Source organism: Mercenaria mercenaria, chromosome 19 (genome assembly GCF_021730395.1).
Source record: "Mercenaria mercenaria strain notata chromosome 19, MADL_Memer_1, whole genome shotgun sequence".
NCBI lineage: Eukaryota > Metazoa > Mollusca > Bivalvia > Venerida > Veneridae > Mercenaria > Mercenaria mercenaria.
In genome coordinates this window covers 36487034-36514994 of record NC_069379.1, presented here as the reverse complement: position 1 = coordinate 36514994, position 27961 = coordinate 36487034, and the positions used below count along the sequence as shown (strand labels likewise).

Genomic DNA, 27961 nt, shown 5'->3' with positions numbered 1-27961 from the left:
AACAACTCCACCACAGAGGCCCCTGCAAGTTTTTTATCACTTGCCAAAAAATGCCCATATTTTCACTGTAAAGCAAACTGAACAAATTTCGAAAGACAAAATTTGTTACAAATACACTTTTTTTTTTTTTTTTTTAATATAAGCCCTTCCCTCAGAACATACATTACTGGATCTCATAAAACAATATCTTACTTTGCCCATCCGACAGCTAATACACTTCTCTTTAAGCTGAGGACCTGACCAATATCAGCTGGCTGTCCACCGGAGCAATCTAACGTGTGGTAACAGTGACCATTAAAATCCCAAATCTGAAAAGTAGAAAAAAATATATCTAACTTGGTCATTTTTCATGGAATCTAGTTTTATCCAGATCTCTGATCAAATGTCTAGATGCTTACTGTGTAAAGAGCAACTTCATCAATAAATGAGATCTCTTGGTAAATACAAGATTTAGTGAGACTTCACTCTTAGTAATAAAGAGAGTTTCAGACCTATTATCTCACGTGGGTCTTTAATGGTAAATTATTACTTTCACTTATCATTATGGTAAAATATTACTTTTATTTATCATTAGGGTAAATTATTACTTTTATTTATCACTATCGTTATTTATTACTTACATTTATCATCATAGTAAATAATTACTTTCACTGATCATTATGATAAATTATTACTTTGACAGTGCCGTCTGTACTAGCAGTAAGCAGCCTTGTCTCGGTTGAATCCTGGGTCAAACATGTGACCTCTGCACTGCCATGGCAACCGTTGAACTGTTTGACCTTTTGACCTGTATCTATCATCCACATCACCATAGTGCCAGCTTGACAAACACTCACAACCTGTAACCAATAGCAACATTACAATCTCCATATACAGTTAAACCCATTACAAGCAGCAAGACATGGGAAAGGGCAAAAGTGATCATTTAAAATACAGTAAAACTTCATTTGCTCAAACTCCGATAGTTTGAAAGACGCCCTTCATGTATATTGTTCAATGGCTCAAACTACTGATAACTTGAACAAATTTTGCCAGTTCCTTTGAGTTTGAGTGAACAAAGTTTGACTGTAGAGCACTTCTTAATGTATGTGACTGCTTATACTATAAAACTGGGTTTTGGGAAAAACAAGCTGGCTATTAATGACAGGTGCCCACATTATTAAAGGAGACAATTAGTAGGGAACTGTAAGAAATAATTAGTGAAATTTAGGGGGATTAAGTATATACAAAAGAGTTATTTCAGTTGGATATTCTGTTCGAAAGTTGTTGTTCCTATAACTGACATGTATACTAACAAAGCTGACATTATTTCAATTGTACAGTCAAAAGAGTGGGTCCAGCTACTGCTTGTTCCCAAGAAATTAAATGACAACATTCCAGAATGAAACACAGATAACTGATGAAAGCAAATGTTATAAATTTTAAGCCAATGACTGAATTTAGGACTGAGCACCAAAAAAAAAATGAAACTTGATCTTTATTTCATGTATGGTAAACACGCATCACACACAACTGCTGCCAACCCTATGAGCCAAAATCAACATTTGTGAGAAGCTTTAAAATAGTATACATACAGCACATATTTGAAACGCAGCTGAAACATCCTACCTGATTATAAACAGAATTATAGAGGGCTGCAACAACTGGCTTCTCATGGGACATTATCCTGTCTTTTATCTCGGCCTTCATTTCCATCAGGGTGAGTTGATAGTTGAATGAAATAAACAGTCTGTTACGTTCAACACCATGTCGATCTTTGCCCTCGTCAAAAAATAATGAACTGTACACTGGAAAACAAATGGCAATAACAATATTTATTCCAAACCTTTACTTTTTCCCTGCACGTATTCTCAGCTGGAAATGAACATTCAATTTATCTTAACTTTATGTAAAATGCATCTATGGCAATGAAATATTGCTCATGGTTTTGCAGTTCCCCTGGTTAAAAAAAAGAAGAGAAAACAGGAAATTTAAAATTCTTAAGTTAAGGCTCAGAACATGAATGAGTGTTTAGTTCAGTTTAACATCACACCAACACAATCTTTGGTTGTATGGAGACTTGAGCTATTCTTGATGGAGGAAGACCCACAGATGACTCATTGAGTCAGTCACAATAGAGGCCCCTTCATGAATGAATCAGGCCCTTGAACTAACAGTCACAGGTGAGGTACAAGTCATTCAAAGTCAGCAAACACTCACAAAAAGAGGCCCCTTCATAAATTAATAAAATCCTGAATGTTTCAGAACAACCACTTTATGCTATTAACACAAAAGCTGATAAAAGTTTTGCAAAACCTTGTTTGACTTCCAACTGGCACTTCAGAACTTTCCTTAGCACACACTCATAACAATGTACTGTTTCCATTATACTTTGGAAGCTGACTTCTAGATATACTAAGTTTGGAGACCAGTCTAAAATTTTAGCTTCTGATTGGCTGTTTCTCAGCATGATTTTTAAACTAACCAATGGCAAGGCTGTATTCTGAGACTGGTCTCCATACTCAAGTTTTTAAACAATGAACCTGAACAGCCTTCAAACACTTGTGTTATGAGAACTATTTTCAAAGCAACAAACCTTCTGGTCCTTTAGGAAACATTCCTGCCAATCTTTGTATACAGACTTGTAACTGGACGTCCCAGATTCTGAGCACCTTGTCTTTGGAGAAACTGATTAACTGGCCCCTACTCTTGATAAACTGAACCTGTACAACACTGGCCATGTGTCCACGAAGAATCTACAGAAAATATCAAATCAAGAAGTAGGCATTTGTACTGATATTTGATATAAAATATATGAAAGAATTGAAACTGCCAATGTGAAATTTGTAATGAATGACCTGAAATCATAACAATCATATTAATAAATCATAATCAATATTCATTTTGTTCTCTTTATTAAATGTAAATATAACAATTTCAAAAAGTTTATACTGAAAGTCTAGATAATAATGAACTACAAAAAATAATTTTACCCCGTTTGGTTTAGAGACTACATAAGGATTCCACAAACACACATGGTGGTTCACTCCGGCAGTTGCTGAAACACAGAAACAAAATTACCATTACTACTTATGACTGTCCCTCATTTTTTGTGCATCTGCTAGTTTTGTTGTGACTCTCTGTTATGTTAACACAATCTATAGTTACAGTAACATTCAAGCTTTAATATATTGGAAGAAGAGCCAAGGTGCCCCTTGAAAAAGTCAAGGAGCATGTCACTGACTTTTTAAGTCGGCTATATCAGGACCATCTGAGAACTATTGTAGACATTGGTGAGCATCTGGGTAGAACCACAATCTTTCATAAACCAGCTAATGATAGCTTCCTCACATGAAAGATTTCTGAACACCCAAAGCAGAATCTCCAACCCATATCGGCAAGAGGCAAGTGATCTGAAATAGTAACCTTGACTCCACCAAAGCAGCCGTTAAGTAAAATGCAACTAAGAAGAAAAACATGTTGCTGTTGTTGTTTTTTTAAAAAAGGATATGAAATAATAAAACTCAACTAACCGATTAGATTCAGCTGATCACTAAAATCAAATGCATTAACCCCTTGTTGGATGGTAAATGAGGATGTACGTTGAATCTCCTTCTTGGAAGTTGCACTCCTAAAATTAAAAGTCACAAATTAATAATTCAAATAGAGAATAAATATACTTTTGTGGCCATTCAATGAACAGATTTTTGCAGAAAGTGGGTATCAATTAAGGCCCTAAAAGAAAAGGGTTTGTTTTACATTCTTTTTAGTAAATATAAACTAAAAAACTGCTGGCATTCATTTATGACCTAAATTAATTTTAAAACAAAATGAGCCGTGCCATGAGAAAACCAACATAGTGGGTTTGCGACCAGCATGGATCCAGACCAGCCTGCGCATCCGCGCAGTCTGGTCAGGATCCATGCTGTTCGCTTTCAAAGCCTAATGGAATTGGAGAAACTAATAGCGAACAGCTTGGATCCTGACCAGACTGCGCGGATGCGCAGGCTGGTCTGGATCCTTGCTGGTCGCAAACCCACTATGTTTGTTTTCTCATGGCACGGCTCAAATATTTTTATTAAGATATCAGGAGGGCATTTATTAAATTAGAGAATGTAATGGTATTAATTTCTACTGATAATTTTGTATAAAAATACAAAACAGCATGGCTGTTACATCTCAAAAGTAAATGTTCTTAAGTTCTTGTAAATATTACATCAAAATGTCAAACTTAAGGACCTACAAAGGAAACACAACTTTGCAATATATAAAATAACACATATAAAATATATATCTATTACAACAATGGATCATATAATGTTTACAACAGAATAGTGCAATACACTTGTTCCAATAATGTGCAATACACATATACACAAAAATAACAAAAACTGCATAGAAATTAAATCTTGGTGCCAATTCATCAATTTTCAATATCAAATATTTATTTATACAATCATATAATTACGGTTGAAAAAAAAAATAAACAAATTTACCCACTTTATCTATGTAAATTTAAATATAACTGAAAATTTCTAATAAGCACAGCATCTAGTGCATTATTATGTACCTTAGACAAGAAATTCGAAACTATTTTTCTTAAAAATACAACTTCTAAAATTAATAAAGTATTAGTATTGGGACTTAGTATAGGGACTATGAAAATTGTTGAATAAATGGCTAAATAGAGAGGTCACCACATCATATTTGTACAAGTAAGAGTAATAATAAATGTTACGTCGTTATATCAGATATTTTCGCAAGGCGTAAGGTTTGAACTATCGGCGTAAAGTTTGAACTATCTAAAACTGGAACTGATAATTGCTGTGTAATATTTGTGATACTGTATTAACTTCTGCACCATGTGTAGTATTCTTTATACCTATAATAACTCTTTCGAATGTTTATATTTTTGCAACTAGGTACAACAAGCAAATAAACAGTTAAATAAATCCCTTGCAAAAATTTTTGATTTTATAATATCTTATTTCACAGTGAGCCTCCTCCTCATGATGGATCAAACTATATCTACATCTAGAATTTTGCACATGTCACTAAATAAAGCAACTAATTTGCACAGAATTTAATCATATAAAAGCTGCATGAGGCCTATATGATAGGTCTTGTGACATGGTGTGCCAGATATCGATATTTGGCACACTTGCAACAATATCAGACAGACTTACAGATGTGCAAAACATCCATATTTTATACTTCGACTGACAGGATGACATGTATTCTACAAACTAACATTTATTTTACAAATGAAAACATGGCAAATTTACACAGTTTTACAAGCTTCTTCTTCTACCACATATAAATCAGGCTGACACAAGAAACTAGTTACTGCCATAGAATGCACAAATAGTGTATATTTGGAAGGAAATGATGTCAATGTCATCAGACAACATGCCAACATTAAATTGCCACTATTGGATGTACGCACGTATTGAGTGTACAATATACTGACTAAAGGTTAATAGTTAGGTTTAGCGTAGGTTTAATATTGTACATTTAATGCATGCGTACCCTCAATATGGGAGATTTAATGCCGACCTCGGACAACACCGATGTTCTCGTAATACATGAACATTCAATGACAATATAATACGTTTCTTTAAATCTGGTTTTCAATAAAACATCAGAGTGGAACATATGCAACAAAAAAAGTTATAAAAAACAGGGATGTTGTGCCTTAAGGTAACTGGTCTGGTATTGGTCCCAGGGCAAAACCTCTCCTAGTATGCCAAAACTACCTTATGGCAAAGCAGCCCTATATAATAACCTCTAATTATTTTGTACTGAATTTCTTTTCACATGATAAACTGTATATATATACAGAGTGCATAACCCAACAATGTGTAAAAGCAGAATATATCCAAGTCTTTCCATGTACATTCACCCGATCATCTTTAAACTGCGTACAGTTATTGCTTACATTTTTTGTCTTCCCTTTGAACATGTAACTTGCCGGAGATATAATTTATGCAGGAATATTGCTTCATTTTTTAACTTAAAAAAGTTACACCAAATAATTAACGTCTGACCATAGTTTGAAATTTCCAATTCACTATGTACCATTTCCTGCGTTTTTATTTTGTAACCCAGCTGAAAACTTTATCACATACAAGAGTCAATGATAGTGTTTTTTTTCAGAACAGATACGGTAATATAATATTTCTATTACAGAACTAGAAATTTTCTCTTTGCTAAAGTTTCTATAATCGGGTGAATGTAATTAGCATAAATATTGCAATATTTATATAGCATATACAGGAATGGAAATACTGTTACAATATTATGTAATGTTAATCTTTTTTGAGTCAATTTATTTTACAACAGGCGTGGAAATTCCCCCCGAAAACCAGGTTTTTCAAACATTTTCTTTACTACAAATGACCTAACAGTGACCTTGACTCTAGCGGCAAAAAAATCCCCAAACCTTTCTTTCCTATTAGCTACATACATACAAACAAAGTTCCATTGCAACTGGAGCTACTGAGCGAAGTGTTTTTCTATTTTAAGTAACTTCTCTATTTTAAGTAACAGATGACCCTAAAAACCCTTGAAAAACCTGGTTAATAAGTGTTTTCTAACACTTATCATTTATACATGTATCTTACTGACCAAATGGCTAAATGTAATTTTCTTTAATTTTTCATGTTTATAAAAAAAATAATAATTATAATAAACAGCCATTGTCAAGTCTCTTTGTTCCTGTATAAACTGTCTGCCATACTTTACTCAGTACAACACTGTATACTTTATACATAAGTAACCAACACAGTCAATTAAAATGCACAAATCTATTTCTGTTACAACAGAGTTCTACTTTACACAGAATTCTATTGTAACAATGCAAAATTATCATACTTCTGAGGTTGTTCTTCCATAGATAAATATGAATGTACAAAATTATGTACAAGTATACTAAACTAGTAATCTATGTTCACAGCTGGAAGGGGGAAAAAGCTCAATTAATTTCATGGTTTTAACCAAAACAGTTATTTTGCAGGGATCTGAATTAAAGATTTCAACTTATGAAGATAAAGTTAACAGAAATTTTATTTGTTCATTCAGATTCATTTTTGCGGATTAACACAACAACGAAATCAAATAAAATTAGTTCCTCATGAATATTAATGATTTCACAGTATCTCAGCATCTTTGATGAAAATAATTTTTAACACCGAGTCAGACAGCTGATTTTAATATATTTTTTTCCAGAATTAATGGTTCTAATGGTATGCGACCAAATTAAGATATTAAAGTATGTATGCCTTTACTGAGTTTACAAGAATTAAAATATTTCCATAGATTTGTGCATTTTATTTCCCCTCTCACACACTGTCTAGTGCCTATATATCCAAACCTACCCTGGTATATATGTTCTCCAGGAGCTAAAAGTTGCAATCCAAATTTCATGTTAATTTCAAAATGCAGACTTTTAATCTAGGGTATATCTCAATACAATTATCTCCACACACGGTCTACTTAACAAGATTTTTTTTTCTTGGTAGGGGCCATTTTGCGACCTTTTCCCTCAGAAAATTTCTTTGAAATTACAATTATAGCTTTCCTCTGCAACTGACTTAACAGTTTTTTTATTTTCTTTTGTTTCTTTTTGTCCAAATACTGAGCTATCTTTTCCTGTGATAACTAGCTTAAGCCCTTTCCCCTACTAAAACCAAATAACTATAAAATAAAAATGGATCTGAAACTCTCATACTAGCAAAGATATTAAAATAGCAGAATATTTCACCACACAAGTTAATCAGCTTTTTCATAAACTTCATAAAAAATCACAAAAATACTATTTTAATGGGACAAAATTATATAATTGTTAGTTTCAAATCAATGAAACTGCAAAATAATGTTAAAATGTTAGTACATTCCAAGTAAAATGAGCCGCACCATGAGAAAGCCAACATAGTGCATTTGCGACCAGCATGGATCCAGACCAGCCTGGGCATCCACGCAGTCTGGTCAGGATCCATGCTGTTCGTTTTCAAAGCCTATTGCAATTAGGGAAACCGTTAGCGAACAGCAAAGATCCTGACCAGACTGCGCGGATGCGCAGGCTGGTCTGAATCCATGCTGGTCGTAAACGCACTATGTTGTTTTTCTCATGGAGCGGCTCAAAATTTAATATTCTCTGGTTACAGTAAATAATGCCACAATAACTATTTTAGTACTTGACTTTAAGAAAAATATTAGCCAATAAAAAATAGTTTTAAAACATTTTAATATTGTCTGAGCAAACACTACAAATAAAATTGTTCACCTTTCCTAACATTTGTACAATTTCAATGTTTAATTCATCTTAGTGGAAACAAGAAAACACAAGAGATGTGGCACTTACTGTTTTGTGGGTTGATTGACAGATGTATGTTTCTCCATCCAACCAATCATAACTGACCTTGTGGAGCTTGTAGCACAGCTGATAAAACATTCTAGATAATGGGAGTACTTCACTGAAAACATGTGAAAATGGAAGTTTTCAAATTATTTTTCAAAGTTCTCAGATTTTTTTTTAAAAAAAGGTTGCTGGAACTGAAGACCAATCTAAAAAACCCTGCATCTGATTTGTTTTTTGTCACTGCAATTTTGAAACTGACCAATCTTAGACTGGTGTAAAATTTCAGCTTTATATGCTTGGAGACTGGGATCAATTGTATATTTGTTCATGTTATCAAATGTTTGAAAGAGACACATTAAGTCATTCAAAGGCATCAGGTGCCCCAACTGAGCAATAAATTGTATGCACTTGATGGCATCTGTGTAAAGCACCAGTAAAGCACCTTGTGTCTGGACACCATCCAAATCATTGTACCAACTTGACACAGTATTCATAGTACAAAACTTTAAAAAGATTCTGGCTATTTTTTTTTACAATGGGGTTGGTGATAAGTGTAGGGAAAGGGTCCCGATTCCCAAGAGTCTGTAGTACCAATATCTCCTAAAAGCCAGCTAGCTGGATACCACATCTGAAAAAAATTCACACACTAGTGTGGACTAAACCCCTTGCAATAATGGAAACTTTTAGAACATTTCTACACTCACCTTGTCTTGCCCATTCCTTTATATGTGCCTGGTATTTGGTGTAGGTGACATTCTTGTATTTCCCTATCGCTATGTGATGAAGATCCACATTCAAACAGGTTTCTGTAAAACATACAACACTCATTTTAAATTAAGCCTTTGTTTATTTATAAATTTTGGTGGGTTTAATGACACAACAGCACAGTTACAGGCGGCTTCTCCAGCTTATGATTGTGAAGAAAGAAGCCAGGTGCTCATCAAAACATATATGAGCCGTGCCATGAGAAAACCAACATAGTGGGTTTGCGACCAGCATGGATCCAGATCAGTCTGCGCATCCGCGCAGTCTGGTCAGGCTCCATGCTGTTCGCTTTTAAAGCCTATTGGAATTGGAGAAACTGTTAGCGAACAGCATGGATCCTGACCAGACAGCGCGGATGCGCAGGCTGGTCTGGATTCATGCTGGTCGCAAACCCACTATGTTGGTTTTCCAATGGCACGGCTCATATAGGAGTTACTAACTCAAAAAATAACATAGTTGGTTTATCAATCTTATCATATATATATATGTTATGTTTTAAAGCGGCACATGGTTTCTGTCAGTTTTTTCCAAAATTTTCAAAGTACCGGTACATTCATTTATTAGTAATTACAAAATGATTCAGTAGTTATTTTTTTTTAAGTTACACTTGTGTAGTCTGTGGAACATGTATGAAAAATTAATATTCAATGTTAGTCCCACAGTAATATTATGATTATTTAATAACCAATGCATTGTATATCAGTTTTGGAGTTCAGATGTGCTGGAATCGAACCTCAAGGGCATGGACCTAAGTGCTTAAATATCTAAGCATTTGAGCCTATGAACAATTGTGTATTGCTTATTTCATTCTTACATGCTCATTACAACACAATGATAAAATATAGGCTGAGCTAAAAAAATCTTCAATGTTGGTCCCAACAAAATATGATTATTTAATAATGATAAATCAATGTATTGTTTATTATCTAATTTACAACAGTTTAACATTCAGATATGCAGGAATTGAGCCAGAAGGGCATTAGCCCAAGTGGTTAAATATTTAAGAATTTCGACTATAAATAATGGTATATCGGACTACAAACCACAAGAAGGTATTATTTATTGTCATTTTAACATGCTCTAATTTTTACATGCTCATCAATGATAAAATATATGCTGAACTAAAAATAACAACAATAAATTCAGTGAGTGTCATGTGGCATAATGATCTCTCACCGGCCCACATGTCAACCATCATTTATCACAGAATATACAATGCTTTAATTCCTTCTTGAAATTAGCTGCACTTATAATACACTTATAAATTATCAACTTGATATGGTTCTAAAATTTCTGAGTTGCTCTTCTAGAATGTTTCAATAGCTGAAGCATTTCCCCTTTAACTGACAGAGCATGTACGTCATACGACAAAAGAACTAACCTACTCATCAGAAACATTTTACTTGGTAACTTAAAATAAATACAAACAGTGAACAAAAACAAAGTAAAAACACAGTTACCTACCTTGCCACACTAAGTGAAGGTCACAAAGGTTGCACAGGGTTGAAAGGTGAAAGTTAACCAATCAGGGATGGGGTAAAAAGCAGAAAAAGGTTAAAACACATGCCACAAAATTAATTCAAAACAAAAAATCTGTATGATTCCCTCTCTTGTGTAGTTTCAGGGTTATTTTTCTTTGAGACTTTATCAAACTTTCCAGTTAAAACTATAGATATGAAATTTTAATTTTTAATTGCAAAACTTCTTATAAATGGCCAGTCATAATTTTGTACCAGTCTATATTCAACACATGTTTACTGGACTGAGAAGTCAAAAATTTATTAACAATCCTATGAAAATGAATTTCTGATGTCGTGTAATAAAACACTTATTGAAAGACTTGCTGGTCAATTCATTAAAACCATTGGCCCTGGGTCATTTAGACCACTGGCAATAGCTTTGACTTAGTACTGGCCAGGAAAACCAATCAATAAATGTGTATTATACAATCATGCAATATACACTTTGCAATTCACTTTATTTGCTGATATTTTGCTTCTGGTACTGGAAATAAACAATGTGGGTAAACAAACTAACACTTTTAAATTTGGTCTAACAAAACAAGTGATGATAAAGATATATGAGCCGTGCCATGAGAAAACCAACATAGTGGGTATGCGACCAGCAAGGATCCAGACCAGCCTGCGCATCCGCGCAGTCTGGTCAGGATCCATGCTGTTCGCTAACGGTTTCTCTAATTGTAATAGGCTTTGAAAGCGAACAGCATGGATCCTGACCAGACTGCGCAGATGCGCAGGCTGGTCTGGATCCTTGCTGGTCGCATACCCACTATGTTGGTTTTCTCATGGCACGGCTCATATACATGTAGTACTAACCCGAAAGATGAAAAGAGGAAACCATACCACACACAGTGATGTGCTCAATTAATAAGCAACCATTTAACAACTGCCACAAAATGGTGTTCTACAGAAATCACACTGTTAGTAAAAAGAACACTTTGGTTTAAAGATTATTTTTCAAACTATTAGTAAAAATGATTACTTCGGTTTCAAGATTATTTTTCAAACTATAAGTAAAAAGACCACTTTAGTGACAAGGTTAATCCTATATTATTATTGAATATCTTTAAAGTTAATGACGGTTTTACCGGTATATTTCTTAAGAAATTTAATTACTACACATTAGTTTGAAAAAAGTCATTTTAACACACAAGATTACAAAATGAAACAAGAGTCAGAAGCCTATGACCCAGCAGCTAAACACTACTTGATGGCTTTAAGAAGCTTATATGAGCCGTGCCATGAGAAAACCAGCATAATGCATTTGCAACCAGCATGGATCTATACCAGCCTGCGCATCCGTGCAGTCTGATCAGGATCCATGCTGTTCGCTTTCAGCCTATTGCAATTAGAGAAACTGTTAGTGAACAGCATGGATCCTGACCAGACTGCGCAGATGCGCAGGCTGGTCTGCGCAGGCTGGTCTGGATCCATGCTGGATGCAAATGAACTATGTTGGTTTTCTCATGGTGCGGCTCATATATCTATGTATTGAGTTATTTTATGATACATGTCGATGGCTTGGCGCAAAACGGGTCCATCTGCATTTTTTAAAATTTTACAGGAGAAGCAAAAAACTGTTTCTTTTCTTAAGAAAAAGATGAAACTGACTTAAATTAAGAAATATCACTAACAAATATGAATGGATTCCATTCCTAATCACAATTATTTTTTAATTTTTATGGAAATATTACTTTTGTGACTTGGACTTATTTTGTACCAGGGTTTTCAGTGCAAAATAGGTCCATCTGCAGATGGACCTATTTTGCACTGTAATTTTCTATAGCAGGTCAATAATTTAATGCAGATAAACTTATCTTGCATAGCATAAAGACACAAAACAAGAAAAAAGAAAGTAAACTTTAATTTCTTTATTTCTGAATTTAAGCTAATTTATGATTTCAAATGCAAGCAGTTAAAACAAGAACTGTCCTATCATTAAGAATGTCCTGAAAATGATAATTCAAAGCATAAAATAATTTATACTGTACTTATTATATCTATAAGGTAGAACAATAGTAGGAGTGTTATTTACAAGTATATGTACCAGTATGTGTTTAATTATCTGATTTTTTTTTTCATAATTAAATATTTTACAAATTCTTGAGTAAGTAATAATCATTTATACATGTAAATAAAGTACAATTGTTATTAATTGGAAACAACTCAAAATAAAAAAGTAGGGAAAGAATTCACAACAGCCATATACCCCAGTACACTGGAAGTAAAAGTATCAGCATTTCTCTATGCTCCTGTGCATTTATAAAAACTTTGAAATAAACATTAAATTTACATTCAACAAGGTAATGCGTATGTTACAAACGTTCCTAAAATTCAAAAATGTCCTTGGAACAATGATTCAAATGTATTGAAGTAAACTAATACTTCCTTTTCTGATGCTTTGTTTTAATGATAGTAACAAAACATTTTGTCAGGCATTTTTGTTATAAACACACAATTTTATCAGCATTTTTATGAAATTGTTCAAACCTTATGGCTGTACAATATCAAAACATAAAAATCTATTTTTGGTGTACATGGCAGTAAAACTGCACAGTTTTTTTTCAAAAGTTCTGACATTTGTCCACCATGTCAGTTATCTTCATGCCTAAGTGAATAGAAAAAGTTGTGGTGAACTCGTGGGATCACATTTGAACTGCACAAACGGACTAGATCATTATATTTAGCAGATGTGAGTTTTGGCAAGTTGTTTCCTGGTAAAGTGTACATCCGCTGAGGATGAGGTAGACTAAAGTCTGGAGTTCTTGATAATCCTCTTGTGCTTATGTTGCGAACATTAAGGTTCACTTCTACAGATGATTTATCACTGTAAGTTATATTAACAATCTCTGGATTTTCATTTTCAAAAGACACAACCTTTATCTGCATCCATTTTATTTTCTGCCCTCTAGTGTCAACATCTAGATTTACTATTGACTTAGACAGTAGTTTAAAATCTAAAAAGTCATTGGAATCTAGTTCCTTGACCTGGTAAGGCCTTGGATTTTGGCGTGCCATTCTAATTGTAGCTGCCCATTGCGGAGTTGTGTAGATGGACTTTCCTCTGCTTGCACGCTCAATGGTAGCATGAACCGAGTCATTTTCATTTTGAGTATGTCCACGTTCAAGAAATTTATGCTGCAGTGATTTGAATTTTAAGTATTTTTTGGCATGACACAACATTGTCAAAAAGTAGCGGTTTCTGTTCTGCCCGCTGCAGTTGTCTGAGTAGAGTACGACTTTAGTTTTGCTTTGTTTTGCCTTCAGCTTTAAGTAGCGGTAAACACATGATGAAATTTCATTTGGTCCTCTACCAGACTGTGTCTCATTCCAAAGAAAGCAGAAGCCATTTCTTGTACCAATGTCATACACTGTCAGGTTATATGTACACAGTTTACGGCTGTAGTATAGGACAGACTCATTACTGTGTGGTGTTAGAAGTATCTGCTGCAAGTCGAAACAAGCAACTGCTAGTTCCTCATCAGTTTGGCATTTCTCCTTGTCTTCAGCCTTCATCTCCCTAGCCCATGTTTTGCATTTCACATGTCTGTTAAACATATCATTCATGTTGCTTTTCTCCTCCTCGCTAGCATTTTCGTATCTTGCACATAAATCGCAGCGATCTTTCACTGGTTTGTGAAAAGCCAGATTGAAATGTCTGTCAAATATGTAACGGTATGTGTAGATAGAAACAGGACTGTCATTACTGCTTTCACACTTGGTCAAGTACAGACTGTACATTCTAGGAACACTAAGCCCTGGTTCTAGATAATATTTTTCAGAATCTTTACGGCAATAATGGGATTCTATTTTTGGGAATGAGTCAATATGTTCTTTTACTTGCAGAAGCTGTTCTGGACGGATTTTGTTTACTCTGTTTGTGTGCTTACCACGTTTGTCAGGAGAACAAATTCCACTTGCAAGGTTTTCTTTATTAGGTCCTTTGCGCAATGCAGTATCAACTGCTGTATGACTAATGCCTAAAGTATCCAGGAAAAATGTCTTGCATACACGTACAAGTTGCCCATCTGCTTTCAAATGCCACTTCTTGGTGATATTCCGAACTGATCGTGCATTTGTTGTTCTTCGCTTTTTGTTTTCCACAGTTACCCAGCATGAAAGATAATCCTCTGTCTCTCAACATCACCCGTTTTCCAGAATTCATGAAATATCTTCTGTCTCATTTCATCATGTATGTTTTTGTGGCATTTGAATTTACACCTATCACCACAACCCTTCCTTAGGTTACGGGCTGGCTTACTTTTTCCAGACATTGATATGTATGACTTTCCACTATTTCTTAATTTCTTTGCTATATTTCTCTTCCAGTTGCTTTCATTTCTTATACGTTTTCTTCCACGGTTACCTAGGGAAGAGCTGGATTCTAAGGTTGTTTTGTTTGCAGGTGTTGCAACAAGCTTTTCTCTGACAGAACTGAGTGGTATATCATCATCAGAATCACTGCTTTGTAAAAGATCTAATGAAAGGCTTGATTCATTTGCAAGTCCTTGCAGAATTATTTCATCAATGAATGAGTCATTGAATAGTTGTTCCCTGTGTGGTGAAGTTAGAGAAGCACCTTCCATTCTGTTTGCTACTGGGGAGCCTGTATTTTCAGTATATGATGACTGATCTGTGGAGATGTCACTTTCACTACTTAGATCACTTCCTTCAGTTGCATAAGACAAATCAAATTCAGATTGAGAATCCTCATGGAACTCCTTTTCAATTTCATTTACTTTGTCCTTCAAGTTTTCACTTATAGCATACAAGGTGCAGTCGTATTCACCATCACTGATAGTTGAGAAAGCGTCAAAGTCATCATCACTACTATAAGATTCTTCAGAAGTAACAATAATCCGGGTTAGTTCAAACAAACCAGAATCAGCCTTTGGTAATGTGGTTGCAGCTAGATGTCTAATGAATTGGCACAGATTTACAAGACTTTGGTGTTTGGTTAAAATGGCTTTTCCATCAACACATGACATTCCAAGCTCATTGCGACTGTGTGGATCGAACATAAACACTTTGTCATCTCGTTTAAGTATTGTTACAGTATAGCATCCAACAGTTAGTAGTGCTAAGTCTTCTACTTTCTGCACTGAATCTTCCAATGTCATAAAGGGATATTCCGTATCCTTCCTGTCAAGTGTCCCACAGCACGGTAGATCAAATACCACAGGATATTTTGAGTTTTGAAACATCACACTTTTTGGTAGTTCAGATACCAAGAGATGGTCGTTTGGTTTTTCAAGATTTAGATACAGTTTGTCCCCTTCTGTAAGTATTGTGTCTAAATCTGATGATATCCAATCTGTTGGATGTTTTTTCTTTGCTGTATATGGCGGCAACAAGGCTGTTACAGGTACACTGTTTGCCTGCACCCATAAAGCTTTGGTCGCCTTGGTGCAAAGATGCTTGAACTTCCATTTTGAACTGAAATGAAATAAAAGATTTAAAGCTATAAAACCCAACAGAACAACTTATAATAAAAAAAATATCTATCTGTAAACAATATTACTAAATCATAAATATAATAAAACTTTAATATTCATTTTGAATTATTATCAAGAAGGAAAGCATTTTCTTTTTTTTCCTAAGGTTATATTACTGGTAATGACTTATTAATTAATGCAAAAGTTGATTCTATTTGCATGTTTTATCCTGACTTAGCATTCAGAATATGTATTAAAGGAACAATAAAACAATTCTTACCTTATCTGATGCCATTTTGCACAGTCGAAATTCAAGGTTCTAGTTATAATTCAACTTCAAAATACAGATAATATTAAAAGATAAATGCTACTGTAGAGTATAAAAAGGACTAGGTCTGAAATGAACATTATACAATATAGTTTGTCAACAGGCTTGTCTTTGAGAAATAAAATCTGATAAGAAGATACTATATAGCACTAATGCTCAACTGACAAGCTTTCTATCACAGTAAGAGTTGGCAGAAAAAAGCAACACTTCATGTGTTTAATGAAAGGCAACTATGACACTGTTACTTTTACTTAAGTGACATTTGATTACCTTATCAGGTACTCAATCAGATTATAATAACAGATTACTAATATGTAAGCTTATTTTTTGGTCTTAAAATCTATATATATTAATTAAGTATGTTTCTGTCAGCTGAAACTTACATTCCAGTAATTTTTAAACAGCTAACTGGTTAATCTAGCATTAGCATTATCATTTTCTATGAAAACATCAGTGTAAAATAAGCCAAGTGCAGAAAGACTTTAAGAGATAAGTCAGATTATAATGCAAAACAAGACCAAGTGCAGATGGACCTATTTTGCATTACAAAATTTGATAAGATTCAGATAGACCTATTTGCTAATTAGAAATTATGTAATTAATTAATAAGATTTTTTTCACAATTTTTTCGGAGAATGTGTGTCTCATCATGCTTTATCCAAATATGCAAAAAAGTGATTTTGTGAAAAATTGTCAGATGGACCGGTTTTGCGCCAAGCCATCGATGTCTATATACATTGTATATGTAAAGATATGCTTCTATACATTATTACATACATAAAAAAAAAGAGAAAACTTTAACTTTCAGTTTGATACTTTCTTTTTCTCAAATGTAAAATATTTCACAAACTCGAATATTGTTATGAACTTCAGTACTTAGAATCCAAAGAAAACATTATATTAAACATTCTGAAATGTGTTCCACAGAAACTGATGTATGCAGAAACTCTGAAGTTCATATCACATACTTGTACCATAACAACTACCGGTAAATTTTCAAACCGTCTTCATATAAACAATACCTGGCAAAATGCTGCACGGAATCGCCTTGCTTCTTACTGCTTACAAATTTTGTTGACTATCAAATATCTATAATCTCTTTAATTTCTGTTTAATAGTGTTTTAGTAACAGTTTTTTGGGGGGCAATTACAGAAAATGGGCAGATTTACATTCCTGACTGAGATTGATTGTTATTGATTGTGCTGGGTTTAACGTCGCACCGACACAATTATAGGTCATATGGCGACTTTCCTGACTGAGAAAATACTTAGACTATACTTTAACTTTAAAACAGATCAATTCTTTTAATCTCGTTTTTTTTTAATTTCTTTGCCTACCAACTTTCAAGGTAAAAATAGAAGCTTAAATATCATAAAACGCCATGTATAATTTGAGCCGCGCCATGGGAAAACCAACATAGTGGCTTTGCAACCAGCATAGATCCAGACCAGCCTGCGCATCTGCGCAGTCTGGTCAGGATCCATGCTGTTCGCTAACGATTTCTCTAATTGTAGTTGGCTTTAAAAGCGAACAGCATGGAACCTGACCAGACTGCGCAGATGCGCAGGCTGGTCTGGATCCATGCTGGTCGCAAACCCACTATGCTGGTTTTCTCATGGCACGGCTCATTTCATTTTAACCTCCTTGGGACCACACTTGAATCAGGGGTGTGTATTATACACAAGTTTAGCAATATGTTGTTGTTTTTTTTTGGACGGTCCACCACTAAGAATGGGAAACTATTAATACTAAACTCATTTTGCAACTTAACTTGTTTTAGGTCATAAAACTCTCCTCAATATTTGAGATGTCTAGACAGTTACATGTCACTGTACTGATCTTAGATCTGCACTTTATTGTAGACATTTGAATCCCAAAGGAGCATACTACATACCGTTTTTTTTCCCCTTTAAGACGCGCTCGCTTATAAGATGCACCCCAACATTGGACATGCAATCTGGGGTTTCTTTTTGTTTTAATTTCCTTGTAGTACAAGATTATATGATGCTCCTCGCTCTTTGAACTGGAAATAGGACTCCTAATAATGCGCCTTATAAGCGAAAACATACGGTACTATACAGGTGCATCTTATATATGGGGTTTTATGGTAAAAAAAAAAGAAAATTCAACTACATAAATGAATACTGAATGTAAATCTAGCCAATTCTTTGTCTTGCCTCTGCTGTTGCATACAATCAAAGTGCTTGGTAAGTTAAGGAATGCAAGTGAAAGGTGAGAGGTAAAAAAGAAAAAGAGTTACAAGTACCATGAAAAGTCACTACATTTACCAAAATAGAAGCATTCGATTAAGATTATTGCACAGGTAATGAAGTTTTGAAAAAAAACGTGAATCAAGTTGAATTAAAAGCTGTGTAAGAACAAACACTGTGATTAAAGCTTGATAGTATTGTCAAAATGTATGTACCATAACATGGCAAGAGGTATATTAACCCTTTGCCTGCTGGCGGCAGTACATGTAATTCTGCCTTTGCAATCAGTGCAGACCAAGATCAGCCTGCACATCCGTTCAGTCTGATCATGGTCTGCACTGTTCGCTATTCAGTCAGTCGAATAATAAATGGTATTGCCCAAATTGAATGATGGACCAGTCCATTAAAGAAATTTAGCAGGCTAAGGGTTAACAATAAAATGAAGTAAAGTCAGAAGACATTAGCATAATACTAGTTTTCCTTGTCCTTACTGGGGTTGAGATTTCAAGACTAGTATACTGTAAAATCATTTAATTTCGTGGGCATGAAATTTCGTGGTTTTGGCAAAAACGGCAATTTCGTTTGGACATGAATTCGTGGATTTCTACTTTTGGACATAAAATGAATGGGAATTTTACTTGTTCGTTGGCATTAAATTTCGTTGATTGGCTCAACCACGAAATCCACGAAAATTAGTCCCCCACGAATATTAATGATTTCACAGTATGCAGCCCCCTTCCACCCCCCAAAAAAAACTTTACTAAATAAGATTGTCCAAAGTTTTCAGTAAGCTGCTAATTTCATACAAATCTATCCATTTTAAACTGTTAGATTTAATCTGTATGTTTTGAATGTGTATGGCTGACTTATGTTACAATTTGGGCAGTACCATTTATCATTCAAAGGATATTCACTGAAAATTTACTGTCTGAATACAGATGTTCAAGCTGATGTTGGTCTGTGCTGGTCGCAATGGCAGACCCAATAGCAGCCAGCAGGATAAAGGTTAAGACACCTTTCATCATAAAATGGCACATACATTATCATTATTATTATTATTTTTTATCAGAAAAACTGTGATTTTTTAAAAAGCAGTCTGTGAATTAATGCTTATGGTCATAAAAGTCAACTGTAATATTTATCACTTTGTTTTAATTTGAGTTTAAAGTCTGAAAGATTTTCTTCTAGCAGAGAAACTAAAAATTAAAATGTTATATGCTAACAAAATTAACCTTTAGCATGCTAGATAAATTGTCATCTGCTGGAAATGTCGTCTGCTAAAATTGTGAAGTTCATTCATTTTGCTCCAAAATTGGAAGAAATATTGTCAGAGTAGCAAACAGCTTGGAACCTGATCAGACGCCGATTTAATCGGCGTCTGATCTGGTTCCAAGCTGTTTGCAAAGGCTGTTAAATTTGCCTGCAGCAGGCTAAGGGTTAACTGACTTCTCAGTAGATAACTTTGATGTAACAACAGATTAAAGGCAACAACTGTCAAAGTTTTAAATAATTTCAAAATCAGAATTGGAAATTCTAATAGTGCCAGTTCTTAACATTGAGCAACAAAAGTTGTTAACTGAAGCATCACCAACAGAACCAAAAGAAAAGCCGCTAATATAGGAAAGCCATCCACTAAAGCAAAAAAAAAGCCATTTTTAGTTTCACTAGAACAAGTCTAGAATACAGTCACAGAGAGCAGTTAAGTATATACTATACAACACTACAGATATAATACTTTACCTTGCTTTTCGCCAGCGGGAGCTGGGGGACGTTCAAACAGTGCAATCTGGGCGGAGTTAAAGAACAAAGCATTCACATAGCCGCCAACATCTCCGAACACTAGTATAGCTTCATTAGGATTCATTGGATTTGACCTGAAATACAGCTTAACATGCAAAACAGTGGTTCATTGTTTGTTTTGGGTTTAACGCAGTTTTTCGACAGTATTTCAGTCATGTAACGGCCGGCAGTTAACCTAACCAGTGTTCCTGGATTCTGTACCAGTACAAACCTGTTCTCCGCAAGTAACTGCCAACTTCCCCACATGAATCAGAGGTGGAGGACTAATGATTTCAGACACAATGTCGTTTATCAAACGGTCACGGAGAACATGCAGCCCGCCGAGGATCGAACTCACGATCCCGCGATTTGTAGATCAACGCTCTTACCTACTGAGCTAAGCGGGAGGGCAAACACAGTGGTTCAAAAACAGGGGTAAAGGAATGGCTTTTAGAACAGTGCGTTCTAGACAGAAGCAAAGAATAAAGCCTTCATTTTGTCACCAGTATCTCTAACTACACAATCAACTTTATATTAATATTGAATTTGACGCTTGGATTCTGTTAATAGGGTTATTTTTGTACAGGCTTTAATTAACAATTTACATTCGCTGTGTTAAAAATAAGCAAAATATAAGTATTTCTGTTTAAGGATATGATGCAAATTATTGTGAAATCATTAAATTTCGTGGGCATGAAATTTCGTGGTTTTGGTCAAAACGGCAATTTCGTGGGGATATGAATTCGTGGATTTCAACTTTTGAACATAAAATGAATGGGAATTTTACTTGTTCATTGGGATTAAATTTCGTGGATTGACTAAACCACGAAATCCATGGAAATTACTCCCCCACGAATATTAATGATTTCACAGTAATATTTGCTAATATTTTGCATTCACAAGTGATATAACTGAAAATAAAAACATCGCAAACATTAGCCCGTCAACAGTTAGTGTAATAGAACTTATTCTCATGTCAAAATGTAATACAATTGAGAATCGAAATAACATATCATAAACAGTGATTCTCCTTTGAACAAAACCATTGTTTATGGTCCAGATGCATATTATATGCACCTTCATAATTCCTCCACATCTCAACTCCAAACAATGATTCTATATAACGACAAAATCATTGTTTGGGGTATATTATTTTCGAACCTCAAATTGTCAATATAATATCAGTACAGCATACAGGGATGACAATAACAAAATACAATTTACCAGTAATCCAGCGAGAGTGGTGTGTATTGTAGATTCTGTACCTTGTACTGGCAACTGAACTCCACCTTTGAACTCAGATCATATATAGCTGAATAAATGAAAATATAAACGTCTTTTACTTTAAATATATAGGTCTGAATTTAAAAAAAAAAAAAAATCAAAGGAACATTAAAATAATCATAACCTCTCTCAAGGCAGTGGACACAAAATGACAATCAGCACTTTTTGTTAGATTAAAAATTCTATGTATGACAATTAGCATCAGATTCTTCTGTTCAATTACTGTGAAATCATTTAAATTCGCTGGCATGAAATTTCGCGCAAACATGAAAAAGGACTGTTTCGCGCGGGCTGTATTAGTTCGCGCATTTTCAATTTTAGAAATGAAAAAATAAAATAAAAAATGATAATAGCGTGGTCTTAAATTCGCGCATCGGCCCTAGCGCGAAATATGCGAAAATTTGTCCTACGCAAATAAAAATGGTTTCACAGTACATATTCCCTGTATGTGATATCGGCATTATCCAGTTGTTAAGAAAACAAATTTTCTGCTACTGCCAAAGGGTAACAAAACCGCATACATTGAGTATACATAATTGTACAAACATTGAAGTTTGTTATTACGGGTCAACTATCTTATAATCACCTTGGACAAGCAAAATACCAAGCTCCCTTACATAAGCAGATATCTTCTTTCTAGCTACAGTGTGCCAGGGCCGACTTGAGCAATCAATATGGTCTCACGCCATTTTCCTTTTATTTTCTATATTTGGATTACTCAAAGGCCTTGAAAACTCAAACATTATGCTCATCCACTTGAATGATCCCTGTTTTTTTTTTATTACACTTACTTGTACTAATTTTAGTATTTTATACAACTGTAGATTTACAATATATTAGTATAAAATAACAAGTCTGACTGTATATACCAGAACCAGCAATCGAAAGAAAACATTTATGTCAAACATTCTTAGATCAGTTTAAAATCTATATATCAAACAATACCAGACATTTTACGTTCTTTAAAAAAAGATGGAAAAGCCAGGGTTCACTCACCAATTTCCTTGCTCGTGAAAGCCAGTGCTATTTTGTTCACATTATGCAGGACAACAAAGTAGGTCACCCAGAGGTCACGTGCCTTGCACGAGTCCGTGCCAGTCTTTAATGCCCTCTGTAGCTTCATATCCACTCCCCAGCTTGATATTGTTCCCTCCTACAATATAAACTTTAGCCTGCTAAATTTCTAAAATGGACTGGTCCGTTGTTCAATTTGGGCAATGCCATTTATCATTTGAAGGGGTTTTCACTGAAAATTTACTGGCTGAATAGCGAACAGTGCAGACCATGATCAGCCTGGTCTGCACTGGTTGCAAAGCCTGAATCAATCGTGCCCAGCATGGTAAGGGTAAACAAGCCACATATTTTTTTCTGACATAATGCATTAGAATTTTTTCATTGAAGAAATCTGAAATAGACTGAACTACTCTCAAGTCCACTAAAAGCATACATACTATATTGTAGACTGTGTAATTTTTGCACAAGCTTTATTTAGCAGTTTCATCTTGATTAATATATTTATCATGTAATAGACTGGTCCATTTCAAAATTATTCTCTGACAGAAATTAATCAATCAGACTTCAACTTTATATAACAAGAGGGCCATGAAGGCCCTGTATCACTTACCTGACCTTCTGACCAAGTTTCATTAAGATATGGTCATACATGTTGTCTCTAAAGTGTTAACTAGCTTTACCTTTGATTTGACCCGGTGACCTAGTTTTTGACCCCACATGACCCAGATTCGAACTTGACCTAAAGATCATCAAGATTAACATTCTGACCAAGTTTCATATAGATACAGTCATAGATGTGGCCTCTACAGTGTTAACAAGCTTTTCCTTTGATTTGACCCAGTGACCTAGTTTTTGACCCCACCTGACCCAGATCTGAACTTGACCTATAGATGATCAAGATCAACATTCTGACCAAGTTTCATATAGATATGGTCATAAATGTGGCCTCTACAGTGTTAACTAGCTTTTCCTTTGATTTAACCTGGTGACCTAGTTTTTGACCCTACATGACCTAGATTCAAACTGGATCTTGAGACTATCAAGATTAACATTCTGACCAAGATTCATGAAGATACATTCATAAATGTGGCCTCTACAGTTTTAACAAGCTTTTCCTTTGATTTTACCCGGTGACCTAGTTTTTGACCCCAGATGACCCAATATCTAGTTCGTCCAAGATTTTATTGAGGGTAACATTCTGACAAAGTTTCATTAAGATTGGACCAAAATTGTGACCTCTGGAGTGTTAACAAGCTTTTCCTTCGATTTGACCTGTTGACCTAGCTTTTGACCCAAGATGACTCAATAGCAAACTCGTCCAGTATTTTATTGAGGATAACATTCTGACCAAGTTTCATTAAGACTGGGCCAAAATTGTGACCTCTAGAGTGTTAACAAGCTTCCCTTTGATTTGACCTGGTGACCTAGTTTTTGACCCGAGATGACCCAACATTGTATTCGTCTAAGATTTTAATAAGGGTAACATTCTGACCAAGTTTCATTATAACTGGGCCAAAATTGTGACATCTAGAGTGTTCACAAGCTTTTCCTTTGATTTGACCTGGTGACCTAGTTTCTGACCCCAGATAACCCAATATCGAACTTGTCCAAGATTTTATTGAGAGTAACATTCTGACCAAGTCACATTAAGATTGGACCAAAATTGTGACCTCTAGAGTGTTAACAAGCTTTTCCTTTGATTTGACCTGGTGACCTAGTTTTTGACCCCAGATGACCCAATATCAAACTCATCCAAGATTTTATTGAGGGTAACATTCTGACCAAGTTTCATTAATATTGGGCCAAAATTGTGACCTCTAGAGTGTTAACAGTCAAACTGTTGATGACGGACGGACGACGGACACAGGGTGGTCACAAAAGCTCACCTTTGAGCATGAAGTGCTCAGGTGAGCTAAAAATGTGTTTGGAGACCAGTCTAATGATGAGACATTATCATCAGTCAAGTTTTAGACTGTGCCCAGAAAACAACCAGTCACATGTGGGTTTCTAAACTGATCTCCAAACAAAACACTCTTGTCAGTCCCAGAAACTGAGATTTCAGATTACTGTAAAATCATTTAATTTTGTGGGCATGTAATTTTGTGGTTTTTGGCCAAAAAAGCTATTTCATGTTGATATAAATTTGTGGAATTCAATTAAATTGAAGACAAAATAAATGGTAATTTGATTTGATCCTTAGGATTAAATTTCATGGACTGATGCAACCATAAAATCCATGAAAATTAGTCCCCCACAAATATTAATGATTTTACAGTAATCTCATATCCATGGCTTGTTAGTTGCTATTGATCTGTGGTCAAGCGGTATAATTACTTACCTTACTTATAGCAATGTATCTGTTTGTATTTTTCAAAAAGGCAACTCGCTGAATGAGCTCTTTGTGTGGACTGAAAAAAAAAGTATCATAATCTTATGTAAATGATTTTAAAGGTCCATTACTAAGGGAAAGTGAGTTGGCAAATTTTTTTCATAGCCAGTGCATAGACTTCTGCAAGACACTAAAATGAAGATTGGCAGGTCAAAATTTACAGAAGGTCTTTGGAACTCAAAGAAATGTATGTGTATTATGTTGAAATTTCAATGAATCGACAGAATGACCCCCCAGGTCTTTTTAACTTTCTTCATACTTCATAGAAAAATAATTGTACATATACTGCGATTTATTTCGAATTACTACATACCAACTTTCATTTTCAAATAAAATGAAATAGTTTCTGTGCTTTTTAAAAGAAATTAAAATGTTCACTTTCCTTAGTATTGGACCTTTAACAAGGCAAACATCTCTGAAATAAAATTTTAATATATGATATCTTAAACAAACTGTTTCTACTTTGCCATAATTCAACCTTTTTACACATGGGAAATTCTTCAACAAGAGCTGTCGGAGGACAGCAATGCTCATTTATTCAACAGCCTTGTTAACTGAATGAATTTGAAGTCGAAAAAGTGGTATAATTTTGTAAAAATGCAAAACATTACAGCGGACAAGTGTTTGAAGTTTCAATCCATTCCCACAGGTGGGCCGTACTTAGCTACCTGAGCTTACATACAAAAAAAAAAAAAACTGCAGTCCAAAAATAAAAAAAAATAATTTTGTAAAAATGCAAAGCAGAGTTATGAATACTATGCAATGCATGTCAGATCAACACAGTGATCAAGTGTGTGAAGTTTCAATCCATTCCAATCAGTGGGTATTGAGATACCAGCTTACAATATAATATCTTAACCAAAAATTGCTAAGTTGAAAAAGGGGCATGATTCTGTAAATAAATACAAGACCCCTTCTCTGTATTACTACATATTATATATTATATTAAAAGATGTACTGTAAATACCTAGGTAAATGTTTCAGATCTTTCCACTGAGGAACCTGTGTAGATTTCACTCTGTCGTCTTTCTCATAGAACTCCAGCAACATGTGAGAGGCAAATTTATCCCAGTCTACAGTCCCTTCTCGTGTTACATCTATCTTGTCAAACAGCTCCCCATACTGAAATATTTATATTCCGATTCACTATGTACTTTGTATACAAAGAAAACAATGTTCATTTTCATATCAGCAACACACTGGTGCAATAAAATCAAGTGCACTTTTTTATGTGAAATTGCATGTGCAAATTTGATATTGTTAACAAAAATAAACAAAATGGTATGTGTCATTGATAAAAGAATGAATTCAAAACCAGCTATAAAAATTTCAAGACGAATGTTTCAATTTAGCATTATCACTATGCCTCAAGAAACAACTTATGCAGTAACTTAGTATTTCAGTAACTTGTAAGCTTGTTTAGTTTGGTTTAATGTCACGATGACACAATTTTCAGCCAGATGGCCACTGTCCAGTTCTTCACGGTGCCCCTCTGAGTATTATTTCAAGCATAAGAGGGCATCTGGATACCACCAAAGACCTTCAAGGATCCAACTGGATGACATACTCATATGAAAGAAATTTATACTTCAAGTATTAGGTTTCTTCTCGAGAGCCTTTATTTAGAAGAATTGTCAGGGCGACCTCGACGAACTATAATTCTTTTTGTTACTTATTCTTAAAAGCCTTTGCCGAGAAGAAATGACAGGGCCTCAAAGAAGTATAATTATTTATTGTACCTCTTCTTGAGAGCCTTTATATAAAAAAGCTGACATGGCCTCATACAACTGTAAAGATTTATATTACCTCTTGCTGAAGAGCCTTTATTTAGAAGAACTGACAGGGCCTCAAAGAACTATACTGATTTATATTACCTCTTCTCGAGAGCCTTTATTGAGAAGAATTGACAGGGCCTCACAGAACTGTTCTTTGTTTAAACTTAGTTTGTTGTCATAGCCGTCTCCTTCATTCTGTAATAGAAAAATCAAAAATAAAACTTTTTTCGTCATCATAACTTTTTTTATGTTCACAAAAATATCAGTGTCAGTGATACTCAAACAAACATTATGTCCTTTTTATCTTAGATTTGAAAACAAATTGATATGAACATTTTTCCAATGATTACCTTCCTTGCACTGTAAACTTAAAGATACCAGTACCTGTATTACCGACATCTGACAAGTACCTTCTAAATACCAACCTGAGACAAGAGCTGTTGTTCTTGCAACCAAAAGTTTAACAATTATATCTAAAATTTGTGTACTGAAAAGAAAAAACTTTCACTAAACCTTTGATAACCTGAAGGATTAAGAAATGAATTTTTAAGCTTTAATTTCTTCATTTTTGCTACTTTTGAAAATTCTTATCACTAGGTGACATTCTAAATTTCTTTCACAGGAACCCGCAACAACTTAACAATATTTAAACTAAAACTTCAAAATATATGTAGGGTGTTTTCACCAGTTTGGTAATGGATCTGGGTACAAAAAAATTGGAACGGGTGGACAACCAAATGTAAATAAAGAATTCTAGGTCTTGAGAAAGGTTGGGAGTCAAGGGAAAGTGTATAAGAAATAAGATGTGTTTAAATTCCATATCCCTTCACCACTATAAACCTTAAATACGGAAATATTTCAAATTTTCAAAGATCCTCAATGGAAACATCTCAGCTAAAATTTAAATATTACCATACAATTTTACTGAATCATAGAATTCTGATTTGAACACTTTCCTATCTTCTGATAGGGAATAACATCAATCATTGTTTTCTGTTCATTTTTGTGTTTAGTGTCACAGCTACACCATTTATGTCTCCGGGTTATGCATGGTGGAGGTAGACCCCAAGTGCACCTCTGGACACTATTTAGGGCAAAGGCCAACACCTGGGTAGAACCATGG

General features: G+C 34.6%; 1 protein-coding gene across 9 annotated transcripts in view; it reads right to left on the bottom strand.

Moving 5' to 3' along the window:
- LOC123542017 (WD repeat-containing protein 49-like) overlaps positions 1-27961 on the bottom strand; it is a 67597-nt gene that overhangs the window by 17885 nt on the left and 21751 nt on the right. For 7 of the 9 annotated variants that reach the window (XM_053531049.1, XM_053531052.1, XM_053531051.1 and 4 more), the window contains 15 exons: positions 26938-27033; positions 26031-26185; positions 25013-25082; positions 22657-22813; positions 21601-21688; positions 20338-20471; positions 9043-9144; positions 8342-8453; positions 7356-7379; positions 3513-3610; positions 2973-3037; positions 2576-2735; positions 1609-1787; positions 675-839; positions 193-308 (listed from right to left, as the gene is read on the bottom strand). In XM_053531049.1, coding sequence (XP_053387024.1) covers positions 193-308; positions 675-839; positions 1609-1787; positions 2576-2735; positions 2973-3037; positions 3513-3610; positions 7356-7379; positions 8342-8453; positions 9043-9144; positions 20338-20471; positions 21601-21688; positions 22657-22813; positions 25013-25082; positions 26031-26185; positions 26938-27033 — 1721 coding nt within the window. The remainder of the gene's footprint in view (positions 1-192; positions 309-674; positions 840-1608; positions 1788-2575; positions 2736-2972; positions 3038-3512; positions 3611-7355; positions 7380-8341; positions 8454-9042; positions 9145-20337; positions 20472-21600; positions 21689-22656; positions 22814-25012; positions 25083-26030; positions 26186-26937; positions 27034-27961) is intronic. The other 2 variants (XM_053531050.1, XM_053531058.1) reach the window with 1 other exon arrangement.